Source organism: Suricata suricatta, chromosome 10, assembly GCF_006229205.1.
Source record: "Suricata suricatta isolate VVHF042 chromosome 10, meerkat_22Aug2017_6uvM2_HiC, whole genome shotgun sequence".
Lineage (NCBI taxonomy): Eukaryota > Metazoa > Chordata > Mammalia > Carnivora > Herpestidae > Suricata > Suricata suricatta.
In genome coordinates this window covers 101,748,473-101,769,447 of record NC_043709.1, presented here as the reverse complement: position 1 = coordinate 101,769,447, position 20,975 = coordinate 101,748,473, and the positions used below count along the sequence as shown (strand labels likewise).

At 36.7% G+C, this 20,975-nt stretch overlaps 1 protein-coding gene across 3 annotated transcripts in view; it reads left to right on the top strand.

Moving 5' to 3' along the window:
• Positions 1 to 20,975, top strand: part of KDM5A (lysine demethylase 5A) — an 88,428-nt gene that overhangs the window by 17,999 nt on the left and 49,454 nt on the right. For all 3 annotated transcript variants that reach the window (XR_003914883.1, XR_003914884.1, XM_029955846.1), the window contains exons 6-13: positions 3,257 to 3,362; positions 4,502 to 4,593; positions 5,191 to 5,349; positions 6,948 to 7,067; positions 7,965 to 8,123; positions 14,124 to 14,305; positions 15,942 to 16,104; positions 17,690 to 17,809. Coding sequence is in view for 1 of the 3 variants with exons in the window: in XM_029955846.1 (XP_029811706.1) it covers positions 3,257 to 3,362; positions 4,502 to 4,593; positions 5,191 to 5,349; positions 6,948 to 7,067; positions 7,965 to 8,123; positions 14,124 to 14,305; positions 15,942 to 16,104; positions 17,690 to 17,809 (1,101 nt within the window). In the remaining 2 variants the exon portion in view is untranslated. The remainder of the gene's footprint in view (positions 1 to 3,256; positions 3,363 to 4,501; positions 4,594 to 5,190; positions 5,350 to 6,947; positions 7,068 to 7,964; positions 8,124 to 14,123; positions 14,306 to 15,941; positions 16,105 to 17,689; positions 17,810 to 20,975) is intronic.

The window sequence follows — 20,975 nt, the reverse complement described above, 5'->3', positions numbered from 1 at the left end:
TTGCAGTTTCACTTAACAGTATATAAAATGCTGTGTTGTGACAGGTATCAACTATCCATTAGATACTGAATCAATTTTTCTTAAGCACTACTGACTGCTTGCTTTTCTTGAAGCTAGATCATTCTGAAAATTTCCTGTTAGACCTATGTCACTCATTCCTTTAAAAGCCAGAGTATGAGTTTGTGTCTGAACCATTCCATTGTTTTTAGAACACTTCTGGAGTGTTCTTGTAGCCTAAAATAATCAGAAGAGAAATGCCCTAATTTCTTTTTGTCTTCACTTGTCCTCCTTTTCCCATTCCCATTTTGTGGCTCTCAAAGTTATATTTTTTAAAATTATTGGTAAAGATAGGTCTGTAGGTTGACTGTGAGATGCCCTTGTAAATTCTTAGATAATGTTTCACTTAACCTATGGATCAAAAGAGCAGCTTAACTTGATCCCAGTCATTGATTTTAACATATCTAAAGAAACATTGTGTTGTAAGAATGGAAATGGTTCCCACTAAAAGTAGGAGTCTGAGCCGGGTGGCTGGATGGGCTAGGTGGCTCAGTTGAGTAAGCATCTGACTCTTGATTTCTCACCGTTTGTAGAATGGAGCCCTGCGGAGGACTCTGCAGATTCTCTTTCTCCTCTCTCTACCCCTCCCTACCCTGCTCATGTGTGTTTGCTCTCTCTCTCTCTCTCTCTCTCTCTCTCTCAGTAAATAAATCAATATTAAAAAAGTGATGAAGTGGGAATCAGAGAAGGAAGTTGGTCTGTTCATTATTAACAAGATTTATTGGATCAACGGTTGTGAGGAGATCTTAGTAGAGAGGAACGTAGTTGATATTTCGTCTTGCTTTTCTAGAGCTCAAAAGATATCTGTCTTTCATGCCATGGCTGCTTTCTTTGCTCCTTTTAAAAATATCATTTATTTATTTATTTATTAAAACATTTTTTAAAATTTTTATTTTTGAGAGAGAGAGACAGAGCATGAGCAGAGGAGGAAGAGAGAGAGAGGAAGACACAGAATCTGAAGCAGGCTCCACGCTCTGAGCTGTCAGCACAGAGCCCGATGTGGGGCTCGAACTCATGACCCACGAGATCATGACCTGAGCTGAAGTTGGATGCCTAACTGACTGAGCCATCCAGGCGCCCCCAAGTTTTTATTTTTTTAATGTTTGTTTATTTGAGAGAGAGAGCGAGAGAGCATCAACAAGTTTGTTCTTTGTGTTTGAGTCTTTTATGTTTTGTCCCCCTCCCTGTTTTTATATTATTTTTGCTTCCCTGCCCTTCATGTTCATCTGTTTTATATCTTGAATTCTTTTTAATGTTTTTAAAATAATTTTAAAAATATTTTTCAGGGAGAGACAGAGAGAATATGAATGGGGGAGGGGTAAAGAGAGAGAAGAAGACACAGAATCTGAAGCAGGCTCCAGGGTCTGAGCTGTCAGCACAGAGCCCAGTGTAGGGCTTGAACACATGAACTGTGAGATCATGACCTGAGCTAAAGTCAGAAGCTTAATTGACTGAGTCACCCAGGCACCCAACACTCCTAAATATGTCTTGATACCATGTTTCTTTTCTGTTTACCTTTTCTGTTTACTGTGTGTGTTTAGAATACATGTATACACATGTACTTCTTGGTGGACATGGCAGGCATGCCAAATCCAGTATACCTCAAACATTACTACCTTTTCTAAATCCATTTTTCATTTGTTATTTTCTACCTTGGTGTCTTTGACAAGCCGTCCTTGACTTTGACAGGTCTCTTAAACAAACCAGTTATGAAAGATATCCCACTCCCCTTTCTTCTATCACATCACTTGCTAGGGTTGTTTTTTCATCTGTGACCTCATTATTGAGCTTTTTGAAAGCTTGTAAAACCTTCAGGATTCTACATTAAAGATCAATTACTTTAATTACATCCAAAACTTTTTTTTTTTTTTTTTAGGAACTAAGCTGTTGGGTTATATCTGTATAAGTGTGCTTTTTATTTTCTTGATGTACAATGAAAGTTTATACTTGTATCTCATGCATCACATCTAATGGGAGAAATTAAAGCACAATTTACCAGCAAAAAAAAAAAAGAGAGAGAGAACAGTTTGTATGAAGGGTTATCAAATCCTTAACATATTTATACATTTGAATGAAGCCCATAATGCCAATATATCTCATTATGGGTGACACTAAGTTTGAGCCATATTTCTCCATTATACTTAAAGTATGGTCAAATCAAAGTTTATATATATTAAAATGCCATTTTGGTTGATTTGGTTCTTATATGCTCATAGGTAGTTTGATTCTTATAAGGTAGTCTTTATTTTGTCCTGGTTTATTTTTATTCTTATTGGCTATATTTTTACTAGGTTTTGGTTATTTAGTGTACATTCAGAGTGTATGGGCCATCCGAATTCACCATGTAACACTTGTGTCTACCAGGATATTCTCATCTTCAAGATCTAGAATGCCAAAGGGCATCAGCTGAAACACTAACAACACAGTTTTCACACAAGATTTCCAGAAATACGTACTTCTAGGGTGGATGCACCAACTGCCCATTGCCCTTAAGGGCCAGGCTCTTTCCATCTTTCTGCCTTGCTTTCTTCAGTGTGTGGGTAATACATTTCTTCCTAATCGCAGTGTGGCTGCTGCAGAGTCCAGCACCAGGTGGACCATGCCTTCAGCAGGTGATTCTCCTAGCAGTAAGGAAGGAAGTTGGGTCAAAAGGCTTACTTTTTGAGAAGCTTTCTCTTCTTAGAAGATGAAAATCTTTCCCAGAGACTTCCAGTAGACATTCTCTCTGTTTCATTGGCTAGACCAGGATAACATTTCTAGCTCGGGCTATGTCATCACCAACCATGAAAAATGGCATGATTGGCTTAGAATAATCATTCATCTCATGGGATGGGCATACTGCCTTCTGTTCAAAGATGGAAGTTCATTAGCAGTTAGAAGTGAAGATCTCTGTTGAGATACTACCAGTATTCTACTGGTTATGACCAGTGTTATTTGTCTCTGGACAGAACCTAATTGACAACTGTGCTTTTGTTAGAGATAGGTTTTCTTTTGTGGAAAGGAATCTGGGTTTTGCATAGTGCTTAGATGACTGTTCACCTGTTTAATGAGGCAATGAGTGGACTTAGAGAGAAGAAATCAATTAATTTTTTTCTCATTTTGAAGACAATCTTGAAACTTTTGTTGGATAAGAAAGTAAATATATGAATCAGAATAATTAGATAATGTGAGTTTTGTTTAATTTTTTTTTTTTTTTTAGCCAGAATCTGGAGAAGTGAATAGAAACACGGAACTGAAGAAACTTCGAATTTTTGGGGCTGGCCCTAAGGTTGTGGGACTAGCAATGGGAGCAAAAGATAAAGAAGGTAAAATCTGTTATTTGGTCATGAATAGAAATAAGGTAATAAAAATAATACTTGAATTGCAGTCTGCTTTGGGATTTTCTTAGGAGTGTAAACTTCTAGTGTTGTTTTTTGGTCACCTTTTATGACAAGATAATCTTAAATTTAAGGCTTGAGGAACCATATTTTATTGAATTTTTGTAATATTTGAAAGAGTGAAATTTTCCTTTTCATGTCTGATACATGACACAGTAATTTATAGTTTCTAAGGGCTAGTTTATGAGAGATTGGTGAAATAAATGGTTCTTACTTGGTGATCTAAATCTTTTAAATTCAGAGACAGGGTTCCCTGACTTTTAGTATCAACACCTACTGTGGGGAGGTTATGACTTACATTCTAGTTCTAATTTTGTTATTTTTCCATAATTGTCTTGTTATATTATGACACTTCATTAAAAACAACTCTTTGAAGAAAGCCTAGTTACTCTTAGCTTAGTATATTTGAAACTTCTTGTAAATAAAATTTCTAATGTAAAGATCAAATTTTGCTATTCTGTGTACATGTCAGTTTGAATATTCAGTTTAACAAAGACTGTGTTGGATTTGTTTTTAATATATATGAATTTAATGAAGTGCTATAATCACAAGTCACATTAGTTATTACCCATTTCATGATATAAGTCACAATTCAGATTGTGGATGAGAACTCTGGAGGATCAGATCATATTGTCCTATCACTGTAAAAACATTCAGTGTGATAGGACTTACCAAATACATTATGTTATTTATTACCACCCTTTTAAGAATTAAGCACTTGATTATCTTTTTATTCTTGTACTTAATGCATTGGCTGTCAGTAGTCTGAAAACTAGTCTCAAGGTAGTCCCTGCTAAGTACTACATACAGGCAGCATAGAATCAGCAGTTCAGCTCTCTTGAGCTTGATTGCCTGGAATGGATTCCCAGATCTGCCACTGGCTGGCTGTATGATTTGGGGCAAGTTACTTCTCTATTCTTTAGGTGCTTTGTCTTCAACTGGGATAATAGTATATCTACCTCGTAGTGTTGTGAGATTTAATTTAAATAATTTTAAATAGTGTCTGGTCCAGAGTAAGCTCTCAACATTAGTTTTTACTATTATTATATAACTATTTTTATTTCAAGATGAGGTCTCCCGAAGACGAAAAGTTACCAACAGGTCAGACGCATTTAACATGCAAATGAGACAACGGAAAGGAACTCTCTCTGTTAACTTTGTAAGTGTTCTGAGATGTGTCAGGAGGGAAAGGAATTTATTTTTAGTTGTGCACTTTTTATCTCGTTATATATTAGTATGCCGTTTGGTTAGTTCGTTTGGCTAGAAGACTAGATGGTAAATTTAAAGTTACAGCTTTTGTTTATGTAACATTAACCTTGCTTTCTCCATTTACATGGACTCTTCCCCTAAGTTATACTCACATATACCTTGTGAGTGAGAGAATATGAATATGTAAATTCTTGAGCTGTATTATAGATAGTGTTCAGTATTCATTCTCTACAAAGAGTGTTTGTGTATAGGAAGGATGACATGGTGTATTTTATCTATAGAAATTGGCTTTCAAGTGGCCTAGATTTATGGTCTTTTTTATTCCAATACTTTGATATGTTTTTATTAACTTGCCTGTATAAGCGCTGAGGAAATTGAGGAAGTTTTATGAAAACCTCTTTAAATACAATCATTTAAAAAATATTCAGGATTTAAGTTATATATACTTTTTAGTATACATTATTTTGTTTGTTTCAATTAAGGAGTTCCTGGTAAAAATTCAGTTTTACTTATTGTAGAAAATAGACTTTTGTTTGTTTTCTAACAGGTTGATCTCTATGTTTGTATGTTTTGTGGTCGAGGAAATAATGAAGATAAATTGCTTTTGTGTGATGGATGTGATGACAGCTATCATACATTTTGTTTAATTCCCCCACTACCTGATGTGCCCAAAGGAGACTGGAGGTGTCCTAAATGTGTTGCTGAGGTACAAGTCTAAACTTTACAGATCCTTTTAAAATTAATAACAGTAATGCACACACACATAAAATAAATCCAGTTCCCAAAAGTGCTCACTTTGTTCTTCAATGTTCAAATCTCTAGGAATTTTTTTTTTTTTGAAAGAGGGAGAGAGGGCACAAGTGAGCAAGAGGCAGAAAGGGGGAGAGAGAAAGAGAAAGAGAAAGAAAGAAAGAGAGCAGTGGGGCTCATCCAGGGTTCATATTTTACCCAAAGCAGGGCTTGTGCTCACCTGATGCAGGGCTTGAGCTCACCTGATATGGGACTCGAACTCATAAACTGTAAGATCATGACCTAAGCCAAAGTCAGATGCTTAACGACTGAGCCATTTAGGCCCTAAAATCTCTAGGATTTTTTTAAGAGCAATATTGAATGAAAATGTAGTAGTTGTATTATGGCAACTTGCCTTCCAAAACTCTTTTTCTGACTATTGCTTAGGTAATTCTGTTTATTGCTATAGGTGAATGATACTTTTGCTCAGAACGTTCATATTCCTGGGAACCTGGCTGGCTCAGTTGGAAGAGCATTTAACTTTTTGTTGTTGTTGTTTTTAATGTTTTATTTTTGAGAGAGAGAGCAAGCACAAGAGGGACAGAGAGAGGGGGGACAGAGGATCCAAAGGAGGCTCTGTGCTGACAGCAGTGAGCCCAGTGTGGGGCTCGAACTCATAAACTGCAAGATCATGACCTGACCCAAAGTTGGATGTTCAGCTGACTGAGCCACCAAGCTAGGCACTCTGGAGCATGTAATTCATCTTGGAGTCATGGGTTCAAGCTCCATGTTGGGTGTAGAGATCACTTAAATAAATAAACTTAAAAAAAAAAAAAAAGTAAAAATCAGACATGAAGCTCTAGAACTTAGGATTTATGCCTCCAGTTTTTTGTGTTAACAGACAAACCGATAGTATCTATTAGCTTATTTAAATTTTTACTTGATATTCTAAATTATTCTTATTCAGAGATTACATTGACATTATTGTCCTGAAATACCTAACCTGTTTACTTATTTTAAGAGAATGTTATGATAGGATGTGGAAGGGAAGGAGTTGGCTGGGTTTTATCTAGGTGTATTCAAAGCTTTGACTTATTATTCTCATAGTTAGATGATTCAGAAGAGCTCTACTCTGAAATTTGTTTTAAGATGCCGGTTAGGGTGATTGATGGTGTGAGACAACCATTCCTGTAGCTGGATATTCTAGCAATCCAGTGGATATCCCTTTATCCATTATCTTCCCTTTGTCTCTGAACATTTATTTTCTCCATTGCCAAATCCACTGATAAACTGAGTATGATTAGCATCCCTGGGCTTGAGTGCATGTCCGCAGTCCTCCAGGTGTTTGTCTTGGTCCAGAGTCTGAAGTTGTCTCATTACCACCTTCCTACTGGAAGGCTGTGAAAATGCAGTTGAGGTTGTAGAACATTATTTCCGGATTCCATATTGCAAGTAATTAATACTTGTTTTGCTGTCTAAGGTTGATTGGATTTGCTTCACCTAGGGAAATTAGAGCCTTAATATTTAGTTCAGTTCATTTTCAGTGAGTTAATCATAGGTATTTCTTCTTCCTAGGAGTGCAATAAGCCTCGAGAGGCCTTTGGATTTGAACAAGCGGTACGAGAGTATACACTTCAGAGCTTTGGAGAGATGGCAGATAATTTTAAGTCTGATTATTTCAATATGCCAGTTCATGTGAGTATCTTTCTTTTAGGTCAGTTTGGGGAGGTCTGCAGATTTATCTGTGTCCAAAGCTTTTGGTTTGCTTTACTTTCATCATTTTGTGGAAAACAAGGACAGCATGAAAAAGATGACAGAATATTAAATCTGTTTTTTTCAGTTGCTAATGTGACAGTATATACTCTCCTGTTGAGGAATCTGCTTTGATCTTTAAATTGTTTACTAGCCTTCTGTGAGAAATCTTTTTTTTCTTCAAAAATTTAAAATGTTTTATTTTTTGAGAGAGAGAGATACAGTGTGAGCAGGGGAGGGTCAAAGAGAGAGGAAGACACAGAAACCAAAGACAGGCCCCAGACTCTGAGCTAGCTGTCAGCACAGAGACTGATGCGGGGCTCGAACCCATGAGCTGTGAGATCATGACCTGAGCTAAAGTAGGACGCTTAACTGACTGAGCCACCTAGGTGCCCCTGTGAGAAATCTTTCAGAAGTATGTGGCGTTTGTTCCTTGTGTTTAGTTATTTGTAATATGATGATGTTTGCTATTTTCCTAGGGGATGTTGGGCTTTTTAAAATCCTTATCCAAAAAATTTGCCAAAGCTATTAAAATTCAGCCTTAATTTTTGCATTTCCTTTTTACTTTCTTGATGTCCTGGGTTATTTTTTTATTTCTTAGTTGGAAAACAGCTTAAGGAAAAAGGCAACCTAAGTTTATTACATTTTTCTGAACATTTAGATTATCTTTAGCTTTTCCCTATCCTCATTAGAAAAAACTAGGACCCTGGTTTTTTCAGCTCTGGAAATAATACCTTTCATTTTATCATGGGGTTGTGTTCACGGGACCTAAATATTATGTTTTAGAAGGTTATCGTTATAGTGAATTAGTAATCTGTAATCTTTGTTTTCCCTGTGTAGATGGTTCCTACAGAACTAGTGGAAAAAGAATTCTGGCGGCTGGTGAGCAGCATCGAAGAAGATGTTATTGTAGAGTATGGAGCTGATATCTCCTCAAAAGACTTTGGAAGTGGATTTCCTGTAAAGGATGGTCGGAGAAAGATGCTGCCAGAAGAAGAGGTGCAAAGCAGACAGTAGTAATTCAAACTTAGCCCACGCTGATTAAGCCTTTGCGAGTAGAAAACTGCCTTTCTCTAATTTTAGGGGATTACATTCATTTAAAATATTCAATCTGTAGTATTTGGACATTGTAAATTATCTTCAGTTTTAAAAACAATACATTCAGGGGCTCCTGGGTGGCTCAGTCAGTTAATGCCCTCAATCAGCGGCATCTGACTTTGGCTCAGGTCATGATGTCACGGTCTGTGGGTTTGAGCCTGCATTGGCCTCTCTGCTGACAGCTCGGAGCCTGGAGCCTGCTTCAGATTCTGTGTCTCCCTCTCTCTCAGCCCCTCCCCTGCTCACTCTCGGTCTCTCAAAGTAAAGACATTAAAAAAAAAAAAAAAAGGGTTATATAGTGCAGAAGGATATATAGTTAAAAGAATAACCACCCCAGTTCTCTTAAAGTTAGTATTTGCAAGGTATATCTTTTAACATTCTTTTACTTTGAATTTGTTTGTATCTTAAAATCTAAAGTGTGTCTTTTGTAGGAAGATATGATTGGATCTTGATTTTTTTTAAAAAAATGCTTATTTTTATTTATTTTTGAGAGAGAGTACATATGTGTGACTACCAGGAGAGGAGCAGAGAGAGAGGGAAGAAGGGAGTTTCAAGCAGGCTCCAGGCTTTTAGCAGAGAGCCCAAAAACAGAGGGCTTGAACTTGGGAACTGTGAGATCATAAGCTGAAATCAGGAGTTGGCCACCTAACCAACTGAGTCACCTAGGTGCCTTGGGATCTTGCTTTTTAAGAAAATCTAGTCTGAGGGTTGCCTTTTGATTGGAGTATTTAGTGCATTTGCATTTAATATAATTATTGACACGGTTGATTTATGACTGCCCATTTTGCGATTTTATATGTCTCGTGTTTCTTTTGTTCCTCTGTCTCTTTTGTGGCTCTTTTTTGGTGTTAAATAGATATTTTTCATAATACCATTTTAATTTCTCCAGATTTGTTTGGCATATATACTTTTTAGTTATTTCATGGTTCTAAGAATTATAATATGCATTATATTTGCTTATAAAAGTTTATTTTTGAGAGAGAGAGAGAGTGAGTGCACGCATGTGTGCCTGGGAAGGGCAGAAAGAGAGGGAAAGAGAGAATCCCAGGCAGGCTATGTGCTGTTAGTGCAGAGCCCTACTTGGGGCTCAATTTCATGAGAGAGAGACTTGACTTGAGCCAAGATGAAGAGTCAGGCACTTAATCGACTGAGTCACCCAGGTGCTCCTTTTTGCCCCTTTTAAACTTTTTAAATGGTCTTTACACAGCTTATTTTATGTTAATATTGATTTAATTCTGGTGACTATAGAAACTTTTTTCATTTCCCACTGTATTGTTATACATTGTGTCTACATGTTATATAAACACAACAACACAGCAATATAATTATTACTTGAAACCATCTTACTTTTCTAAAAAAATTAAGATAAAAAATACACATATACTCATTTACATATTTATTCACAAATACACCATTTCTGATGCTCTTCATTTATTCCTGTGGGATCTAAGTTACCTTTTGGGAGTCATTTTCTTTCAGCCTGGAAGACTGCTTTTATTTGTAGTATGGGTCTGCTAAGGAATGAATTCTTTCAGTCTTTGCTTATCTGGGAATGTTTTGTCTATCGTTTTAGTCTTTCAATAGTAAATGCTTCTCAATTTTTTGTCTTGTTCTGTTGTTTGCCTTTAGTTGATTTCTAGTGCCTTAGAAATGGTCATTTTGATAATTTTGTCCAGATTTATCTCTGTTTTTTGTGGAGGGGAATTGCCCAACCTCTTTTATTACCACTGCTGGAAATTCTTTATAGTTAAAAGTCTCCCTCCTACCCAGATTGCCAGTGTAACAGAGGAAGACACTATTTCATCTTCTAGTTATTCTTCAGATACAATGTATCTATGTAAGCAGTTATGTATATCACACATGCCAAATTCCATATTCTTTCTTTTCTTAAAGTTTTTTAAAAATGTTTTATTTATTTTTGAAAGAGACAGAGCATGAGCAGGGAGGGACACAGAGAGAGGGAGACACAGAATCAGAAGCAGGCTCCAGGCTCTGAGTTGTCAGCACAGAGCCCGATGCGAGGCTCAAACTCACGAATGTGAGATCATGACCTGAGCTGAAGTTGGAGGCTTAACCGATGAGCCACCCAGGCGCCCCTCCATATTCTTTTTTAAACAGAAATGGAGTATAGTACTTAACGTGGTCTTACCCTTTTTGTTTTTGTTTTGGGGCCTTTAGGCCCTGTCCAATCCATCCTAATTCCTTACAGCAAACATTACCTGCCCAGTTTATTCATGGTACCATCTCAATGGATATTATGCCAACTTACATCTGAGTACTTAATATGTGCTGAAAGAAGTTTTCATTTGTTTTATTTATGATCAAAAGTAGTAACTTTTGGCTTTATTGTATTTTAGCCTTGTTATTGTATTTTTCTTTCTACGTAGGTAGAGTACAGGTTGGGGTAATCAGGTTAGGATAATATAGATTGGAGAATACACATTGAGTTTTACCAAGGGAGAAAGATGATTACAGTAGATGGAGACCATAGATAATATACAGATAGTTTGTTCAGTATCACTGAATTTAATGTGTTTCTTTATACAACCATTGCCAAATGGCAGGAAATTATTGAATTATTGGGAAGAGACTTCATTAAATAGCTCTTGCCTTTTTCTGAATTTTGTTTCTATTCTGAATTTTTAAGTTGTTCTTAAACAAATATTTATATCTTCTAATCTTAGAAACAGGATCACAGAGTTTTTAAAGATTATTTTAAGTGTCAAACCTAAGCAACTAATAATAATATGAATATTATTTCTTCTTCATGTTTGAGTTTTAAATGAATATTTATCTATTTCTGCTTTTGCTCTGTTCACTTTCATGAATGTGGAGAAATGTGGGCTCTAACCAGCCATAGTGTGAAGAGACAGGTGATACACCTTTTTTTCTAGACTAGATCATGGATTTTCTATTTGTTTTGTACACAGTAATGTTTTTCAAAGGATACTTTTTTTTTGTGTTTAAAGATAGAGAGGATTTCTTTATTATAAAAGGATTTTAAGGACTAATTAGACAATGTGTGTAAAACCTTCAGACTTGTTATACTTGTATCGGTTGCTGTAAAGTTACTGTATTAGAATAGTAGCAGATAACTACCAGCTTTTCTTCAGACATGGTACATTTATGTTGAGCTTCTGTATGAGTTGACTCTTGGTATCTGATAGCATATTTCTTTGGTATCATAGTTGACTGGAGAAGTACTTCTAAAGTTAATATATGTCTTATGAATACTGTGTGCTCTACCAACAGGACTTCTGAGAAACAAAAATAGGCATAGCACTTGAAACCTTGGGAACATTTTTTTTTCTTGTCCTTTCTCCATATCAAATCATTGACTAAATCCTGTTAGTTCATTTTTCATTATTTTCTATAGGACTGGCCTCTTTTCATACCCACTGCTCTTTGTCTGGGTCTTGTTACATCATGTTGGGATGATTGTCATAGTTTTAGACAGTGACCACTTGTGTTTGGAGTCCCCAGGACCATCTCCAGGTTAGCGATTTTCTGGGAGGACTCATGGCTATGATTTACTGTAGTCAAAGAATACAAAGCAAAATCAGCAAAGGGAAAAGATGAATGGTCCAAGTCTAGAGAGAACCAGGTAGAAGCTTCCAAGAGTCCTCCCTAGTGGAATTACACAGAACGCACTATTATCAAATTGACAACATGTAGGAAGTATTGCCTATCAGGGAAGCTCAGTAGAGACTCAATGTTCAAGGTTTTTATTGGAGGCTGATGACATAGGCATCCTCTGCTTAACACATACTATAAAATCCCAAACTCCCAGGAGGAAAACAAGTGTATATAAACCATAATGTATGGTCTAGGCATTATGAATTACTCTCTTTTTATTAGTATAGGGAGCTGTTTGCCATATAAGTTTCCATATACCAGCCAAGAGAACTTGAAGCAGACTTTTTGAAGAATAGCTGTGTTAGGCCTATTATGTTAACCAGATTTTCTGCTAACCAGTCTACTTTAATATATTGTTTTTACTTAAAATGTTAAGGTTGAGAGGTCTTTGGGAGTTCATTATATAGTTCTGTCTACTTTTGTTTATGTTTGAAATTTTCCATAAACAAAAGTTTAAAAATATTTAAGATACTATGTTTGTATTATTTTATTTTTCAGATTGTTTTATTTCTCTTCTGAATATAGGATAAAACCTAGGCTTCTTAACTTAAGGTTAAAGGTCCATTTTTCTTTTCTAGTCTTATTTCCTGTTTTCTGAGTATGAGTATGTCACTTTTCCCCTCCACCAGCCAGGATAGTGTCTCAGTCATTCACTATCAAATCTTACCTATTTTTCTAAGTTTTACTAAGGTTCTTCCTTTTCTATGAAGTTTTCTTAATGATGCAAACCCATGCTAATTACTACTGTCCTCTGAAGAACTAAAGAATTTACTTTTTTGTCTGTGTTTGGAGTTTAATATATATATTAAATATTATATATAAACACACATATACATATATATCCTTGTCTTGAAACTTTTTGTATGTAGGTCTTATCTCTTCAACTAGGTTCATTATGTTTTCAGACGACCAGCTGACCGACCAACCAACCAACAAACATATTGAATAGTATTTTTTGAAAACCTTTTTAAAAAAGTCTTATTGAGGGTACAGATCATATTTCTTTACTATTTCTTAATGGAATTTGTACTTAAATCTATGTTGAATTTTCTTATTTTGTCTTATGTGACTCTTAACTACTTACTTATAAGTTTCCATTTTTTTGTGCTACATTCTGGACGATATCCCCAAATCTGACTTCTAGTTGACACATTGTGTCTTCAGCTTTGTCATTGGCTGTTAAACCTCTTAATTTGAGGGTTTTATTTTTTTCAACTTTGTATTATGGAAAGTACACATAATAATGAACTTCCCTTCTTCCCTCAGTACCTGGCATCCACATTCAGCATTTATCGACCACATAATAGTAGGCAACTGGATTCACTTATCTCTCTTTGTATTCAGTCTGTTGTGATGTTACATGTCACGTGTCCTCTGGAAAATTTACGCTACATCCCTGTAAGAATGAGAGTAAAAATGCAGATAACATCTTAAAATTATGAAAATAGTTTGACTTTGCATAGTCCCTGAAATCGTTGTGGGTTCCCTGGACCTCATTTTGAGAATTGCTCCCCACAAAGATAAGTACTTTAAAGGTTTACTTCAGCTGGCCTCAAGGTAGGCTTTTGAAACTCAGTGTCTGGTCCTTATATCCAGATAAGCCTCTATGAAAACTCAGACAGTAGCTTTCCTTTTTCATTCTACCTTTCTTTCCTTTTTTTTTTTTTTTTTTTTTGGTTTCTGGAAATTGGAAATTCTTTTTTCTTTTGAGTTCATCTATGAAACATGTTTTTATTATTGTTATAATTTATCTAATATTTCTATGTATGTTTGTAGTGGGGGTGGTAATGGTGACTTTCTGCATCATCTTAGTCTTCGGTGTTGGCATAAAGGCAGGATTATGTATCTGAGTATTTTTTTGTTTTCACAGTATCTGGCACCAGGCTATAAATATAGTGGTGAACATTTTGGGAAGTTATACTACTGGGGATAAAATTGATATATAATACGGACCTATGAAAATAAGTCTTATTTTATAGTGGTGTATTTGAGGAAGGAGTAGGAAATCAATTGCTTCTATGCTTCAGAATAAATCAGAGATATCTGAAATAATTAAAGGGAAATCTAAATACCACCTAGTCAGGAGATAGGATTAAAAAGATATATGAGTTACATGTTGCAGAGAGCAAAGAGCACAGTTTCTATGGACTAGATTATTATAAGTATTATATCCAATTTTTACCTTATTTTAAAAGACTCCCTTGAAATTTCTATTGGGTACTTGTCATTTCTGATCTTTCATTTACATCTTTTATTTCTTTATAGGAATATGCACTTTCTGGTTGGAATTTGAATAATATGCCTGTCCTAGAGCAGTCTGTTCTTGCACACATTAATGTAGACATCTCTGGGATGAAGGTGCCATGGCTCTATGTGGGAATGTGTTTTTCTTCTTTCTGCTGGCACATTGAAGATCACTGGAGTTATTCCATCAACTACTTACACTGGTATATATATGATCTTTGTTACATGCTTAGTAGTGTTTTTAAAGGTGTAATAGTGTAGGTGATATATTAGTAAAAGCTGAATTTAAAAGTATTTCCTATCCAGTGTAGGATCACATATTGAGAAGTATAGAGGTCTGAGGGTGTATACATCCCAAACACCTTCCCTTTTAAAATACGTGCAGGCAGCAGAGCCTAGAGTTTTATTTTTTTATTTTGATTTTTTAACTATTTACTTTAGAGAGAGAGAGAGCAAGCATGTACATGAGCAGGGGAGGGGTAGAGAAAGAGAGGGAGAGAGGAGAATCCCAAAGCAGGTTCCCCAGTGTCAGCACAGAGCCTGACACAGGGCTCAAATTCACCAACTATGAGATCATGACGTGAGCCGAAGTAGAATGCTGAGCCGCCCAGGTGCCCCCAGGGCCTAGAGTTTTAGACCAAAAGATACTTACTTGGTGTACATGAAAATTACTTGGTTTATCTTTTGATATGCAAGGTGGAGTATTTAAAGTATATGTAATTGAGATTTGACTAAACCTTCAGTATTAGAAATTATCAAATGATTCTTTTCTTTTTAATAACATTTTTCCTAAAAATGCCTGTTAACATGTATATTCATTAAATTTGTTGGCTGAATTTTTTTGTATGTCCCCTATAGCCTTTATTTACATGCTCAATTTCTTGTCCATTATTATGATATCAACTAGATGTTTTTCTCTCCATTTGGAAGATACGACTCAAATCACACTTTGCTGTGGAAAACTTAGTGATTTTGTTTTTCTGCTTTATCACAGTGCTGTGTAATATGATAACTGCTAGCTAAATGTGGCTATTTAAATTAGTTAAGATTAAGTACAATTAAAAATGTACTTCTTCAGTTACAGGAAACATTTCAGGTGTTTTATGATCATAGGTGACAGGGCTCTATGTATTGGTTAGCACAGATATAGAATATTCTTATTGCATTAGTTCTGTTAGAGACAACACTGTGGGTTGTATTAGGATTAGGAAATGCAGTTGTTTTATAAATATATTATGACCCATTAAATCCACTTCCTAAGATACAATTTAGTATTATAAATGAACTCTAGTCCACTAAAGTCTAGTGCATTAATGACGCCAATTTGGTCCTTAAGGTTTAGAGGTGGAATTCTTCAAGGTTTCAACAATTTCTAGCCTTGCCTTATTTTGTTGGATAGTAAATGAACTTAATGAAGTTATGTAAAAGTATTCTAGAGAGTACTGACTTTGACTTTGGTCATTGTGGGGATGATTGGAATGTCCAGTGGACTTGAGATCAAGGTAACATGTCAGTATCCTTTGGAATGATGCTTGTTTTTCATATAGGGTTTTTCCTATTTGAAATACTATTTATTGATCCACCTTAAAGAGTTCATGTGCTTTGAATTGCTTTACTAATAGTAGTGATAAGTATGTATCTACATATTTATATACTCTTGCCTTACCTCCTATTATGAACCATCGCACAGATTTATGAGCTGATTTGCCAGGATTCAGCGTATATAATCTATGACCATGGAACAAAACAAAATTAATTATAAATTAGTGGATTTACATGAGAGACCCTGGCCTCTCTGGTACCATGGTCACCTAGCTAAACAGTTACTTCTTTTGCTAGGGGGGAGCCAAAGACATGGTATGGTGTGCCATCTCATGCTGCAGAACAGCTGGAGGAGGTGATGAGGGAGCTAGCCCCTGAGCTGTTTGAGTCCCAGCCCGACCTCCTGCATCAGCTAGTCACCATCATGAATCCCAATGTGCTGATGGAGCATGGTGTGCCTGTGAGTCTTTTTGTGTCTTTTAGTATTTTTACTTTAAAGTTATGTTTGCTTTTTGTTAGACAGAATCACAACATATCCTTTGTTTTGTAACTGGAAGCAAAAGATCATGTCATCTTCTAGCCAAATTAAAATTTATATTCTGAAGGGAAGAACATTACTTTGGTTAAGAGAGAGGTGTTTTAGAGTATTAATCATACTTTATGTGTAACTACCTAGTAAATACTCTTCTGTTTTCAGTAAACCATTATGTCTTGGTCTTAAACAAAAATCTTGTATTCTTTATGATCCTTCTTTAGTCAAAGTGTAAGTATTTTAAGTGATAGTTGTAATAACTAGTGCTTATCCTTTGGAGATCATTTTTCATATAAGGATTTCACAGCCTTTTTTTAATATGCAGTAATGAAATAATCTATGGATGCTTTTTTTACTTTTCAGCTTAGTTTTGACAGTGATTATTAAATGTAAGCCACTACTACCTGATAAGGTATAAATTTAGTAAGTTTGCTATATACATTCAAATATTTATCATACTCTTAATGAGAAAGTAGTTTGAGTAATAGTAGTGTTACTTTGTCTTTAAAGAGTGAATTTGTACTAGAATCTGGGACTCTTTTTTAATTTTTGAGAGAGAGAGATAGGAGTGTGAGCGGGGGAGGGGCAGAGAGAGGGAGACAGAATCTGAAGCAGGCTCCAGGCTCTGAGCTGTCAGCCCAGAGCCCCATGCAGGGCTCAAACTCATGAGCTATGAGATCATGATTTGAGCTGAGGTCAGAAACTCAACTGACTGAGCCACTCATCAGATGTTCAATTGACTGAGCCACCCAGGCGCCCCAAATCTTGGACTTTTCTAAAGACACATAGTATTATTATAAAACTAAGTGGGATTCAGGAAAACTGATTTGGGAGATATTTCCATATTACATATGAACTAATTAGTTAATTCCCAAAATATTATCTAAGAGTAGAAGGAAATTACATCCTTTACTATTATTGACAACACAAGGTTAAAAGGAGTGAAGGAAAAATTCTCTTCATTGTAAAAATTTTATCAAGTTTCAGAAACTAATAGCTCAGTGAGAATAACAGTTTTTCTTTGAAAGTTTCTTTGATATTTTCTTATTATGAATTATTATAGTTTGTTATCAGGGACTATTTTAAGAAGGTAGAGTTCTGGCTGTTGCTTTTTAAAAATTATTATTTTTTTAATGTTTATTTTTGAGAGAGAGAGAGACACACACACACACAGTACACGGGCTGGGGAGGAGCAGAGAGAGAAAAAGAGACGCAGAGTCTGAAGCAGGCTCCAGGCTCTGAGCTGTCAGCACAGAGCCCCATGTGGGGCTCAGACCCATGAATTGTGAGATCATGACCTGTGTTGAAGTTGGATGCTTAACCAACAGCCACCCAGGTGCCCCTCGGGCTGCTTTTTAAACCCTGATATTGTCTTCTGATATGTGTAAATGAATGCTTATTGTTTTTAATTTTAGAAAGTGCTTCTGAAAGGTGCTGACTGATAAAATCTGTTCCCCTCTTTTGTTGTTTTTATTTTGTTTTGTTTGTATCCCTGTTCCCACTTTGCATTCAGGTGTACAGGACCAATCAGTGTGCTGGCGAATTTGTTGTGACATTTCCTCGTGCCTATCATTCTGGATTTAACCAGGGCTACAACTTTGCCGAAGCTGTGAACTTCTGTACTGCTGACTGGGTCTGTTCTATAGCAAGTAGCTGTTGTACGTCTACTAACACCCTTGGAAAATGCACCTGAGTTGCCATATTTGCTTAGCTGCGGATGGGAGGACTCATGAATATTTCAGTAGAGACTGGAGGCTGTTGTAATTTAGAAAGTTCAGTTATAGTTTCCGTTACAGTTTTTATTTGGAAGATTTTATGGTTCTTTACTTATCCATTCATTATTTTCCCCAGTTTGTTTGAATTTTAAATTATATTTTTTAAAATCTTCTTTTCTGAGAATATGGTTCCTCTAGTCTTTGCTTTCTTTGAGCAGCTTAGGATTTCATAATGACAACCAGAATTTTTTAAAACCAGATTATTTTTAATTTTTTTTTAAATTTATTTTTGAGAGAGAGAGAGAGAGACAGCATGAGCAGGGGAGGGTCAGAGAGAGAGGGAGACACAGAATCTGAAGGCAGGCTCCAGGCTCTTAGCTAGCTGTCAGCACAGAGCCTGATGTGGGGCTAAAACCCACGAATGGTGAGATCATGACCTGAGCCGAAGTTGGACACTCAACCAACTGAGCCACCCAGGCGCCCCAAATGTTTCTTTATTTTAGAGACAGTTCATATGCACTTGAGAGCCAGGGAGGGGTAGAGAGGGGAGACAGACATGCTGATAGCACAGAGCCTGATGTGGCGTTCGAATTCATGAAAACACAAGATCATGACCTGAGTCGGAGTTGGAGACTTAACCATTCTGAGCCACCCAGGTGCCCCTTACAACCAGATATTTTAAGAATTAATTTTACCAGGGTGCCTGGTGGCTCAGTCAGTTAAGCGTCTGACTTCGGCTCATCATGTTATTGTAGTGCGGGAGTTCGAGCCCCGCATCAGGCTCTGTGCTGACAGCTCAAAGCCTTGAGTCTGCTGTAGATTCTGTGTCTCCCCCTCTCTCTCTCTGCGCTCCCCCATTTTCATTCTTTTTCTTTCTCAAAAATAAACATTAAAAAAATTAAAAAGAAAGGAATTTTATCCGAATTTTCAAATGTTTAGCTCAAATTTTTAAAACATCCCTTTATTATTTTCCTTTTTATAGACAATTAGTTTATTTTATTCTTCCTGCCATTTTGTGTTTATATTCCTTTTTAAAAATTTATTTAAAAATTTTTTTAATGTTTTTAATTTATTTTTGAGAACCGAGACAGCGTGAGCAGGGGAGGGTCAGAGAGAGAGGGAGGTACAGAATCTGAAGTGGGCTCCAGGCTCTGAGCTAGCTGACGCAGGACTCAAACCCACAAACTGAGATCATGACCTGAGCCGAAGCCAGACGCTTAACCAACTGAGCCATCCAGGTGCCCATAAAGAGTTACTATAATATGGAGATATCTGTGGATATACTTTTGCTTAAATGATAATGCCAGTGATTGCTCTTTTGCTTTTTTGTATGAGGTAGATATCAAAAAGTAATTAGATATAATTAGGGTCATGTTGGTTGGGAAAAGACTGCAAATTTAGGATACACTCTTTGACTTTTCGACTTTATTTTTCCTTTAGTGATGCTTTTTTGTCTCCTCTCATCTTTTTGTCTCCTCTATATGTATATATATATAATCCTCAAAAAATTTTTTTAATGTTTATTTTTGAGAGAGAGAGAGAGAGTATGAGTGGGGAGGGGCAGAAAGAGAGGGAGACACAGAATCCGAAGCAGGCTCCAGGCTCTGAGCTGTCAGCACAGAGCCTGACATGGGGCTTCAGCCCACAGACTGTGAGATCATGACCTGAACCAAAGTCGGAAGTTCAACCAACTGAGCCACTTAGGCACTAAAAAGTAATCTCTCTTTTTTTTTTTTTTCCAAGCATGGATGTGTTTATTAATTCAATGCAAGTTTACAGAGCCCTGGACAAAAGGGGCCCAGTACTGGACAAAGTCTTTGTCTTCATGGACAGGGATACACAGAGGGACCCAGACAAAGCCCAAGGGATTGAGAAAAAAATGCAGGCGTGAGGTGTACTTGGAAGGCATGCACATAGTTCTGGAATAGAGACTGAGGTGGATGGGTGATTTTAATAAGATAGCTCCAAATGCCTTTCTAGGGAGGGGACATTTACAGTTAAATGGTTGCCAGGATGAGAACAGAGGCTGTAGGGAGTCCCCGTGAATAATCGTTTTTTTTAATGTTTATTTATTTTGAGAAAAAGGGAGTGCATGCATGCGTGCTAGCTGGGGAAGGGCAGAGAGAGAGAGAGAGAATGAGAATTTCAAGCAGACTCTACAATGTCAGTAGAGAGCCCATCAAAGGGCTTGATCTTAATTATCAGAAGATCATGACCTGAGCCGAAATCAAGAATTGACATTTAACTGACTGAGCCAGACGCTTCTTGGGGAGGTATTTTTTTGTAATATTGGGTCTTATGTCATATTTTGTAATATGGGTCTCCCTTGGGTGTGAGCTCTGTTTTTGTATTTAAGTTTGGACCTAGAGGGTGTCATGCTAAGGGAAATAAGTCAGGCAGAGAAGGACAGGTACCATATGTTTTCACTCTTAGTTCTAACAGGAGAAACCTAACAGGGGACCATGGGAAGGGGAAAGAGGGGGTGGAAAGTTAGGGAGAGGGGGGGAGGCAAATCATGAGAGACTTCTGAATGCTGAGCACAGACTGAGGGCCGAAGAGGGAGGGGGGAAGGAGCAGGGGGTGATGGTCATGGAGAGGGGCACTTGTGGGGACAAGCACTAGGTGTTATATGGAAACCAACTTGGTAATAAACTAATTAGTAAAAAAAAAAAAGTGGGGGGTGGTTTCCCCTTTTAAAAAAAAGTTTACTTAGAGCACAAGTGGAAAAGGGGGCAGAGAGAGAGAATCCCAAGCAGGCTTCACACTGTCAGTACAGAGCCAATGCAGGGCTTGAACTCATGAACCATGAGATCATGACCTGAGCTGAAGTCGAATGCTTAATCGAGCCACCCAGGCGGCCCAAGCTCTATTTTTTTAAATTCAACTAACATTTAGTAACTGTTTATGATTTACTTGCTTTTTAGCTAGATGTAGGATGGGAAATACAGATAATTCAGAAACAAATTAGAGATGTTTCTGCCTTTAATATTCTCACTGTTATTGATGTTTGGCCTTGAGTAGCTCTTTTAATTTCACTGGGCCTAAGTTTTTTACCTGGTGTATATAAAGATGCTAAGATTTGCT